At 45.7% G+C, this 12,388-nt stretch overlaps 1 protein-coding gene across 9 annotated transcripts in view; it reads right to left on the bottom strand.

Moving 5' to 3' along the window:
• The window catches only part of LOC118513755 (protein spire), a 122,917-nt gene that overhangs the window by 47,929 nt on the left and 62,600 nt on the right, over positions 1 to 12,388 (bottom strand). For all 9 annotated transcript variants that reach the window (XM_036059923.1, XM_036059922.1, XM_036059925.1 and 6 more), the window contains one exon: positions 11,585 to 11,775. In XM_036059923.1, the coding sequence (XP_035915816.1) occupies positions 11,585 to 11,775 (191 nt within the window). The remainder of the gene's footprint in view (positions 1 to 11,584; positions 11,776 to 12,388) is intronic.

The following is a 12,388-nucleotide window of genomic DNA, read 5'->3' as shown; positions in this document are numbered from 1 at the left end:
CCTGAACCTGTGTGGCGATAAAACTTTTCTTTCTATAAGCTATTCTGGAGTCACATTACATTGCTACAGCGTTGTAAAATCTGCCCCCAAAATCTAACAAACCGCCGTTCCAGAAAGTGAAAACGGTCCCGAGGGCACAACCGCATCGAAGGCGATACACATCTTCGCGCGTATTTCATTACCAAGGCCAATGGGGCAAAGCATTGTGGCCGAGAGAAAAATAAAAGCGATTTCTTTGAGGCGTAGGCGATAATGAAAACGGCCGAGCGACGACTTGCATTAACGAGCGCATTAAAAATGCATCTGAAAAGGGAACCTAATTTTGGAAAACGAGTCATTAAAAATTATACACTCTTGTTTTGCTTGTTTGGCTTGCACGGGCGCAGGAGACACTGAGAACATTCACTTGAATCGGATATTATTTTAAACCACGCAACTGTGGGCTGTAATCGAAAAAACAGTGAATAAATATTGAACAAAAACACGGTTTCCGATTTTCCATCGTCAATATCCAAATTGCAGCTCGTGGGCTCAATAAAACAAGCAACAATTACATACACGACCACAACACATTCGGTAAGCATTCTCCCGAAAATAAAGCAATAAACATTACCATGGCCTCGTAAAATGAGCCTCGTCTTCTGGCAATTCTCGCTACCAGTGAAATAAAAAAATGTAAAAACATTTAAAATAAAATCCACAATCGCAGCTCCTCCCGTTGTACTGTGTGGCTTCGAATTTTTACGCAACAATCATAAAATCGAATCGCCACCCGTCCGCTAGCTACCCTCTTTTCCCTTTTTTTTCGGGTATTAAATTTCCATAACCCTGTGTGCACAATATAATGCCCAGGGCCTGGTGTGTAAACGATGCAATTTATTTATCGCTTCACTGCCGTGCTGCAACTCTTTCACGTCTCTCGCTCTCTAAAACAAAACCACGCAAAGAAAAACGTGTGGCCACCGAAATCACAAGTTCGGGAGAGCGAAACTCCTGCCGATCGCCATAATCACCATCACCATAACCCTCTGCCAGCGGGCATCAGGCGGCATAAAATATTATGCTATATTTCGATATGGTCGATCAGCGCGCCATACGTTCCCGGGGTGATCGGTGTTCCGTTGACCTAATTTTTGAGCTCGGGCCAAAACCAATAAGGGATCTATTATTACACATATCAGCATCACTCCTTACTCGATTTAGCGTGCCGGACTTCGGTGACTCAAGGCCGTTGGTTGTTGCGGAGGTCTTCCCTAGACGCATCTTTCCTCCCAATTTATTGCATCCATCAGACCTCTGATTGAGCTCTGCGCGTAATGGGAGTTTCGTTTTAAATTTTCCTCCCTCAAAACAACCACAAACAATCATAACATTCCCGTGATGCGCCATGTAGGCGGTGGTGGTGCCGACAAAACGCAACCGTATCGAGAGCTGGATTATTTAAATGGACCGTTAAAAGCGGTATCGGTGACATCGGGTCATCAGTGGCACCATTTACCGACGCCATCTTCGTCACCAGGAAGCAGATAAAGGGAGTTGCAGTTGCGGCTTTCGATCGGTTTTGCTGTGGCGTAATACAAGTGGAATGGCGCTGATGAGCTCAAGGGCCACAGGGCACACGACGATGATGTGCGGATTGCATCTTTGGGCGCGAAATTCACTTGCTGAGGTTTTTTGAGGAATTTCTGATTGTTTGGTGAACCTTACTTGCTTACTATTCATACTTTGGTCCGTTTCTTCATCTTACTGTCTTGTGACACGCGAGGGTGTAGTCGATTTAAATATTTTTTCTTGGGGGTTTCGTTCAAACTCCATTTCCAGACCACCCGATCGAAGGTGGAGGAGGTTTGCTGGTGTGTCCTCCCACTTGCAAAAGGGACGCAAGATTTCGTTTTCCGTCCACTGTAGGGCATTAGGTTACGAAACTGGTCTTAACAGAGCCACCGCTGACAACGGCAACGACCTCGCTAGGTCGAATTCCACGCGGGTTGCGCGTAGGTACCGGCTCAAGGGACTGCTCCGTCTAGCCGCACTGTTTCGCGCGTTCGGTGCCGAGTGGTCAACCTTCCGCACCCACCCACCCAAATCTCCCCCTTCCCCACAACGAACCCGGCTACCAAGCAGATGTCAAAAAAATATGTCACGTGTTTGGGCCAGGTTCGAAGGTTATGTCAGAGCTGAGCGTTAGGGCCCTCCACACAAACAGCTTTTGGGGTGCCAAATGAAAGCAAAAGCAAAAACGAAACTAAACAAACAGCCGAAAAGATAGGAAAAAAAAGCACAGAACATGGGAGGGCAATGTCGGACACACTGTGTATCGCATAACACTGGACGACAGACACATAGAAAAACTGTCAAACAAACGCTGGAACGAAACGAAAAAAAGGCCGAAACCGGTGGAAAGACACAGTTGCAGAAGCACTATCTCTGCAGGTCTGGGTAGGTGAGCTGGTTTTTTTTTTGGGTGCTCAGTCAGTGCCTTCTGAATCAGCTGAGCAGTGTGTTTTCGTGCGCTGAGCCCGGAAATGACCACCATAATTCACAGCCTCCCTCTAGTCGGGAGCGAGATACTCTGTCGGTGGTTGGCATTCCTTTCGGTTGCTTTGTTTTTTCCCCTGGCTTAAACTAATCACCCTACTGACTACTGGAGCGTTTCCAATTTAACTAATCACTGTTTGATAACATTGGAATCATTCATTGACCACGTGACGGTCGGCCGTTTGGGTTTACATTAACTTTCGCTTTTCACAGGGAACAACACAGGCGACAAAGAGAAGAACTTATAATTTAAGAGACATTTAGGAGGTCAAAATATCCCATTCAGCACCACATTTAGTACAGGGGTTTTCAGATGATTGTGCAAGAGTAAAACTTTTTTAAGTAAAGGCAACGTCATTAGATTATATAAAAGTGTTGTTAAATTTAAGACAATCGCTAAATTTACCAGGAATTTTTAATAGTTGATGATTGATTTATGCTTTTTTTCGTCAAATATTATTTTGGTACCAAGCCAAGGATACTTTTAACTGCTTTGGATCAAATAGATGAGGTAGATCAAACTTTTCAGAATCATAAGAACGTATGGACTATTTGTAGTTTAATAGACTAGCTAAGAATCCAGCAACAAACTATAAGAATCAGTTCACAATCCCGGGAAGCTCACTACAAGCCACAGTTTTCAAATCATTTTGCAATCAGCGAAATTATTCTACAAAGTTTTCAGATGATATCACAACCGCTGCACTTAATTTCAGCGAAAAAGTAATTGTCTAAAATACTCTTTCTTTTCGAAAATATTTTAAAATTTCCTGTAATTCATTGAATGAAATAAAAATGCCCACATCTATTACCAATAAAATCTTTTGAAATAAAAGCAAATTGAACATTTCAATACCCTCCAATCTAGCTCAAAAACAATAAACCAATCTGATTTAAAAGTCAATCACTTCCTTTCCATCAAGCAATGCTAACCTGCAAGACACCACCGCGTACTTTTTGTGTGTGTGTGTGTGCTGCTGCATACGCCGATTGTTCTCGCGCCACAGCAAACAAATGCGTTTCGGTTCAGCAAACGGTTCCCCGACTTTCCTACCCACCACAAATCCAAAAGACAATAAAGGCAGCATCCATTGTCACAATCGAAAATATAGCCACAAACCCGTTAGCAAAACTACCGGTAAACTCCCCTTTCTTATTGTAGGAAACGGTTCTCTTCCAGAAACAAAAAAACTGTTCCCGCTCTTAGAGAAGTGTGATTGAAGGATAGGAAAAAATTTAAATACACATTTCAGTCAAGCACATTAGTAACACCGACCGGCGGCCATCAAAAAGAGTTGAACCGTTTTTCCATCGAATTGAATTGAGTGGTTCTTGCATGCTCGAAGTATCGGACACTTCCATACGCCCTAGTTGTCCGGTTCCGAGCCAGACCAACAATCAAACCACATCCAATGACCAACTAAAGGAAGCCGACGACGCCGACGCGCGAAAACCAACCGCCCAGAACAACTGCAGCGCCAGAAAAATGCCCAAAAACGGTTCCCCCGCTTTGGGTTTGACTTCGATCGGGCGGGTTTTAAATTACGGTTTTACCACTTCGGTTCAAAGACAACAGATGGAGGAGGAGGGAGGGAGGGATGAAGGATGGTTAAAGGGGACACACACACACACAAAGTTCAAACCAGGAAACTCAGGAAGTGCACAAGAAGTCATTTGCTGTAGTTCTTCACTTCTCAAAGCATCAACAACAAAGACCTTGAAGGCCAATCCCCGCCAACGAGAACTCGACCGGGAATTAACTTCCTCGAGGGCGTGGATGTCTTTTTTCGGAGGGAAGAAAGAAGGCATAAAAGGAAAAAGGGGGAGGAGGGGGGGGAGGTTGGTGAGGGAGGAGTGTACCGATTGAGTAATTTAAATCAAAACCAGGTAATTTCCCATTTTCGGTTACGTTTGTCGGCACGAGTCAAACACAACAACGCCGGTCTGTAGGTGGAAAATCAACAAAAGCAAAGAGAAAAGGAAACAAACTCACTGTACAGTAAAAGAAAAGGGAGAAAAATGCCGTCCACACGGCCTGAGTGATCAGCCGATGGTGACGGTGCAGTTGGGAACTGGCCAAATTTCCTTCTGCACCGTTCGAGCATTCGACATACTTTACAGCGCGGTACCGATGGAAAAACGGCTATTTTCTTTTCGGTAAAATTGTCTCCGAACAAAAGATTTCCTCGTAGCTTCAACAACAACGGAGACGTCAGAAGATTTTTCCACCCCAAAAAGAAACACAAAAAAAAGGAAAAACGGTAAAGCAAGGCACGCAATTGTGAACGTTATCGGAACGGAACCGTGGAATAAATTTCGTCGAAGAATAATGTCTTTTTTGTTTTGTTCCACTCGCATTTCGTTTTTGGGAAAATTGTTTTCCGCCTATTTTTATGCACGATAAAACGGTAGGGTGTAGTCGCGTTTAGTGGCTCAGTTCCGTTATGAAATGCGCTCTTCATGCAAATGTGTTAGGCTGGAAAGCGATACAAGGAAAAATCTCTTTGATGGAGACATTCGTGATGCTCAAGCGAGCGGAAAACTTCTTCATTACACTCTACAGGAAATCGACATACAAAAATCATTTTTAAACCTTTGTTTTCCTTCGCTGGTGTGTACTTCCTAACCTTTGGTAGACAAATTTCCATAAATATGAATCTGTCTGAGCCTCCATCCACGAAATCGCGATCGCCGGGTGTTTGGTCCGAAAATTTATGCAGACAACTAAATCCCTCAAAAACTACCGCCGAAGCCTTGCCTAGCCCGGGGTAAAGTCTAAATCCTCCTATCGGTAGCTGAGGATGTCATGTTTCTCGAAAGCTTAAGCGCCAACCAAGGTTCCAAACTTCAGCAACTCTGCAGACAAACATTCCAACTTTCGGTCCAACTCCAAACCAGCATCCGGTATCGCATCCGAGAAGAACTCCCCTGATCCAGCAGTTCGTACCGTCGTAAATCTTACGAAAATAACTCCCAAGCTTGGGATGGGAGAGGGAGAGAGAAGGCCTAATAACATCGCCCATCGTGGAGTGAAAAGAGGAAAGCCATCAAAAGTAAGAAATCATGCCGAAACCACCCGGCATAAACCGGGCGATCAATCGATGGCTGGGTTGGTGGTGTCCCGGCATGATCCGCGATTCGGTTTCTCGACCAATAACAAATCTTGTCTGAATGGTCCGGAGCAACTTCGATCATTAAATTATGCTAATTTTAAATTATTACCCATAAAAATCCGATCCGATCAGCTACCGGACTTTTCGCTCATTTGCTCACGGTCTGAGACATGCCGTACCTAAGCAGACGAATCTGGACACGGTAGTTTTTCCGTGCAAGATGCATCCACGATGACCTACGAAAATAGGCCAATAAGCACTTTACTACCCGCCAGCTCACCCCCCAAATGCACTACTTAAAAGCGGATAATCCTCCCTACACGGTCACCGAGTGCCCCATAATGACCTCCGGATGTGTCTAGCGGAGTCCAGAAGATGTTCTACTTTTCAACGCACCACCATCTCTTTCTATCGCTGAACCAAGGAGAAGATATCTTCATTATGTTGTGGATCCAGTGCCAAAAAAAAACGCACCCCTCCTAATGAAGTATAAAATATTCCACCGAACAGGCAAACCTCTCTCTATCGGACAGACCTATTTCTGATCAATCATTCAGATCGTCCATCATCAGCCGATTGGAGAAGGTGAAATCTGCACAACAACATCATGGCATGCGAAACATGCCGTGACGATCGGCGTTTGATCGAATTAGGAGAAAGTTTATGACTTAATCTCTCACCGACAGGCGACGCTCTGTGTATTCGGGGAAGATGAATGATTTGCAAACGGAAAACGTGTGCTGTTGTTCTGGGTCGTCTATGGTTTCGCATAGTGAGAGGATAGCTTGTTGTTGTTCATTCGACATGATTCCTGAAGCAAAACTACTCATTACCGCCGTGTCCTACTTCTGGATCAAAAGCAACTTTGCTCTAAACGAGCTCCGGATGAAGTAGTAAATTCTGCCGCTAATTAATTTTGTAACAAGATATGGGCCAACGCAGGGTTGCTTTTATTACAGATCCACGTCCAAATTGAGATTCAAACAACCGATCAAGACCCTCCGTGAGGAGGAGGTCAATATGCGCTTAGCTCAGCTTGGAGTTGAGAGAGCATGATCGATACACACACACACGCCGGTTCCGGACGTCGATGGGAAATTTATGAGTAATTTATTTTCATTAAGCACTTACAGCTCTTCGGGCCGCTGTACCGACGGAACCAACGATACATCTTCTTCGGTCCCGCGGTACTCATCCAAAGGCTCATTAGAAGTTTTCCCTACCGCTTTCTCTCCGACGTACAGAGTCTAATCGATTGTGTGGACCTACTTGGCGACCGGAGGTATCCCGCGCCATAACGAACCGATTGGTTCCATTGATGTCGAAGGTTAAACGGTTCGGATAAGTAGGTCAACACTGTTTGAGCAGGGCCTCGTAAGGGCATGATAAAATATTTCCTCCGTATCCGATCATAATGCTTTTGTTGTACGCTGGTACGATATTAGCTTCAAACGACCTGATGATGTCTTGTTAACTTTGTGGAGTGCGTTTTGATAGACAAATATAATGAATCAAAGCGCAAAGTGGCTGGATGGATGGATGGACCGATATTTCAACCACACGCACGGCGGAGAATCAACACAAATTCTTCTGAACACGTAGAAATAGAAAGTTAAAGTTCCCACCGCCGGCTCCAACGAAGCGTCACCTCATGCCGTCATAAATCACTGTCGCGGCTACAACGTACACACGCTTCACGATTTCCGCATGCCTAGAATCTAATCGGCGACAGGTTGGGTGCGCAAGGAGAACGAGAACGATATGGATACTAAGTTAACCGCGAACATGTCTGGTTCGTTCGTTCGCTGTTGTTAGCGGCGCCGCCAATCACTGACGACGTGCCTCTAAGGAGTGGCTGCAAAATTGAGCCGTCCACTGCACAGTGGTTGATGGTTGTAATTAATATGTAATTTATCTACGTCCTCGGAAAGCCCGAGCGCATAGTTCACACACCGGTGGATGGTGGTTCCAGGACGTTAAGAAATTAACATAGTCTTGTTAGAACGGCCAATGGAATGCGAATCATCACACTAAGAAGGGTAAGAACTCCGCAAGAAATTTCTTCTTGATCGGTGTGCCGTAGAACAAATACGAAAGATATGTCAATAGTAGTGAGCAACCTGTTGACTAGCTCGTATAACTCACAATAACAACTCATCAAATGATTGCTTGCAGAAACGAAGGTAAACTGAAGATGCTATAGAACAAACAACGTGTCCGGGAACATCTAAATCAATAGTTCTACCGTTAGCATGGGACAGCAAACAACCGACTACACGCGTGGATGACTTCCAGAGAGCTCACCAGAAGCTTCACAAAAACAGTTGCTACTTTCCTGAGTCTCTTACATCGCTCCAAATAGTTGACCTGCCAATGCAGAAGTTAAACTCCCTAACTGCAGGCCGTTTGTTTGCCATTTTTTATTACGCCCATCGGCCCAGAGGAACTCCACCTCCGGTATCTTGAGGTGTCAGAGCAAACAATGCGTACAAGCTGTACTCATACCGGTACTTTACCGCTACCACTATGGCCGAACAACAGCTTCAGAGACACCAAAGAAACACCGTTCCTGTGCGAATCATCGGCGAAGCCAACTTTGACGCCCTCATACGTACAACGTCCACTGCCTTCAATGAGGCCACCTCCACAAGAAGAATTCTCTCACTGACAGAAGTGCGCGCGCGCGCGCACACACGTAACTTACTTTATGTCATTCCCGTTTCTGCTTTCCGCTTCAATCATTCGCGAATTCCAAGGCCATCTCGGAAGCGCCGAATCGGTTCCGCTGATGTAATGAGCTGGCGTCTGAGGCTCTAACTTTAAACGGAAGTGTGGATGAACGCTTCCCACTGCCATGCCTCCAGCTTCTCCGGGTGGGCACACTCTCAAGTGGAATTGTTGGGGAGTTGCGTTTTCGAGATGTGTATTTTTCTGCCTCTCTTTCTTCGCTTTGACCATCACAGCTTTCAATCAGCTGGCAGTTTTTCACTTTCACTTTTTTCCACCCACCGCGGTGGTTGATTTGATTTCATTGTTAAAATTGGCAACGGAAGGACTAATATTCCGAAACCCACCCCTACTAACCGGGCCGCTGGGCTCATTATCAGAAGCGCTTTTCGATTGCCTTGCTGGTCGTAAAGTGTGGTAGCCAATGCGGCCCACAGCTTCGTAATTTAGCTTCGTGAACAAAACGACAATGATGCGTGGGAGAATGGATATCTTACGCTCGACGGATTCATGATTCAAGCCTCGTTACGGTCTCGGTCGGAATGGAAAGAGAGAAATATGTGCTCCTTTGCACCGGGGTGCATAAGTCTACCTCAGTAACACACGTACCTGTGTACAAAGTGATTCTCTTGTTTGCATAAGGATTGCATAAAATAGGCTGGCGTGCGGCCGCTGTAGTTTGTGGTGCCCATTAGCATAAGAGTATAATCTTCGGTAGGAAGAAGAGAACAATAAAACCCAGAGAAAAGGGTGATGAAGACACAGTTTGGTTGTCTAGTTTTGGTGTCTAGCCGACATTAACGCCCCGTATCAATTGGAAACTTCAGGCTAATCTAATGAAAGCTACAGAAGAAGAGTTTGGATGCGAAGAGCATGATGAGATGAGCGTCCTGAGCGCGCTGAGTTTTCCATCCCGTTTCCAGCCAACCGTAACCAATATCTCAACGTTCATTCAACACCTTTTTCCACCTCACTGGGCGCTTGCAGTTGGGGGCAAAACGCGAGGCCCGATTGTTTGGTTTTCCTTGGCCGCCTCTATCGACCACACACAGGTTAAGATGAAAGCAGAAGATGGACTGGAGCACCAAAGTAACAAACCGTGTCATAGCGCCTCGAGCGAACAAACGAAGTAGACGCGCAATAAAATACGTGCCGGTATCATTTTTATGCAATAGAGCTGCAGTAGGACAACTTTAATGGAGAACCCCTTTAAAAGTTGCTTCACACTAAGTGACTACAAACAATCGCAACTATTTGGTCAAGTTCAGAGAAAATAGATTTCCAAGGACACTGTGAAGGTGACACATCCACCGTGATCGCTCAGGATTATGTAATACCTGTCAAGCAACGCCACCCATCAATCCTCGCAAACGATACGTTACTAAACGTTTCCTCCCATCACCTAACGTCCGGAAATGAATCTTCTAGCGTCTCTCATCCTGCTAGTCATGTTCCTAAGGTTCCCACGATTACTTTAGAAAACCATTCACGGATCTCGGCCGAAGAGTTACGAGAGATCGTTTGCTCATTTCCAACAACCCTTTTCCTCAACAGCCAACACAACATTCACAAACCCCGACAAACGGAGAAGGAAATTGGCAGTAATCTGTATTTTCCTCCTAACGTCCAACTCATCAACTCGCACGAAAAAGGGAAAAGTCGTACCCTGTCCCTTATACACACACACGTCTCCCTTTCCAAGAAGTTCGTCTGCTCGCATGAAAAAGCGCTGGATGCGTACACAACACCGGGCGGTACGAAAATTAGTTGCCCGGCCCGTCGGTACCGAACTTCATTCAACGTGCGGATCAGCCTCCTTTTTCACTCGTTGACATCAAGCAACCGACGCGCAAACCGCCAACCGTTCACTTTTTCTCACTCGATCGCGGGAAAATTGGTGCACGCTTAGCAAGGGGGGAGGAAATGGGCGAAACTTTGTGTCTGGGGAGTGATCCCATCATGGTTGCAGGAAGACAAACGCATGAGAGTGGTTCTCGCTTTCTGGCGGGCGAAATGAAACAACAACTAGCAAAAAAAAAGCTTCCCAATTAGCTGGTCCGGAATGTGGCGCACGTCGAAAAGCAGGACTCGAGCGGCTAGTCTATTGACAAGCCGGTGAGTGATGGGATGGTTGAGAAAAAATGGGAGCTTCGATTAAAAGCGAAACAGAACGCGTACGATCGTTAGCTGCAAGTGAAGGTTCGATTTTAATCACTTCCGAGGCAAGCGTTTGAAGAGGGATTACTATAGATGCAATAAGAGATATGCCACTAGAAGCTCATTGCAAGAGACTGAGTGAATTTTGTATAATCTATCGTTTTTGGCCATAAGCTCATCCTCAGTAGATCGAACTTTAATGATTCATTCGTCTAACTTCCAAACAGCCAACACTAGCCCCTGTGAGAAATATTCTCGTCCAAACCACAACACCAAAGTCCGTGTCTTCATTTAGAGAGCTTTTTAACAGTCTTCCATGATCAATTCATCTTCATCTCAAACAAGTAGGCACACCAACTTCACACACCAGAAACAAGTCCAGACATAAAAGCGCAGCATGTCACTACACGGACAAACGAATGGCATGGTTCCTTGAATTAGATTAGGAATCGCCGAACCTTAGACGAGGCTCGTGTACGTACACAATTTTGAAGGTAGCCGCCTAAAGTATGTCTCTAAGCCACCGGTGCTTCAACGATTTCCTAACGAAGAGAAAGGATACGCTCACACCAAGGGAGAAAAGGTCGAATCTTTTGTGCTCGTAATTAATCGTTCATACGACGCGTCCAACCGAAACCCGAAAGAAAAACACTTTCCTTCTGATACGATTGTTCGACGGCGAGTGAAGAAGTGCTTTCACCACCCCACAGATGATCGACCCCCGGTAGCTTACTTCGCAGCACACAGCGCTCGTCGCAGGACGCACAAACACAATTTCCATACAATTTAGAGCGCTCCTTTTAGTGGTGTACACACACCTTCACCCATTTCTCGGTCATCTCGGCTGTCTCTGGAGACGCCGATGGTGGACAACCCTTTCGGACGCCTTACGATGGGGAGATCAATCGCACCAGGCACACGAGACGCTCGATTACAAAGCGTGCAACGCTCTGAGAGAAAGGCCACATTCATCGACCAATGAACCGCGAAACAGGCGGCAAGGCTTTTTTGTTGTTCCAGACCAGGACCCCGAATATCTTCACACTCACCTCCAGCACGTGATCCAGTTCTTTGGTTTCGAGATGCTTTCGCTCACCGCCACCGCAACCGTTGGCGGCTACGCTGACTACCTCCAGGCCGAGCGATCCCTTGCCGGGCTTGCAGTCATCGTCGCTGTCGACCGTCACCAGGTCCTCTTCCACTTCTTCCGAGTCACGCTCGATACCTTCGTCGTCGTTATCTGGGGGAGGAAAAGCAAAGGCATAAGAGAACATGAGAGATGTTTTCGATCAGTTCTTTACAGAATTGGACGATAGAATGCAACGCGCTTCAAACTAGACAAATACTCTCGATTGACACGCATTGATAAGAGTTCTGATCGATTAGGTCCCAAGAGAGATGCTCCAAAAATCTATACACACTCAGCACGGATATGGCCAATCACGAAATACACCGAACCCAATGATGATTAATCATCAGTTTTTAGTTCCAACGTTCAAGAGCATTCAACCAATTTGTTTGATTTTTATCCTGGTCACGGCACCAGACAATTATTTCCAACATCCCTCTCTCATGCAGTTCAGAAGGAATTTCTCGTTTCACCTCAAGAGCGCCCATCGCTTATCGCCTCGCCACGTTCACTAACGGTCGCGTTTATTGGTTGGATTAGATCGAATTTATTATCTTGCGCACTCTTCCCACTCCGTATGCACAATCTCTGGATGCAGATTTGCATTCCTTTCTCCTTCACTGATACTGTTGGTTAATGATGGCACAATATTCAAAATCAACACCAGACATCCTACTAGAGTGCAGATCTCGGATGCGAGTCGCACCCGGAGCGTGTATAGCTT

Source organism: Anopheles stephensi, chromosome 3, assembly GCF_013141755.1.
Source record: "Anopheles stephensi strain Indian chromosome 3, UCI_ANSTEP_V1.0, whole genome shotgun sequence".
In the NCBI taxonomy this organism is placed as follows: domain Eukaryota; kingdom Metazoa; phylum Arthropoda; class Insecta; order Diptera; family Culicidae; genus Anopheles; species Anopheles stephensi.
The sequence above is the reverse complement of the archived record's forward strand: the minus strand, read 5'-3'. Positions and strand labels throughout refer to the sequence as shown.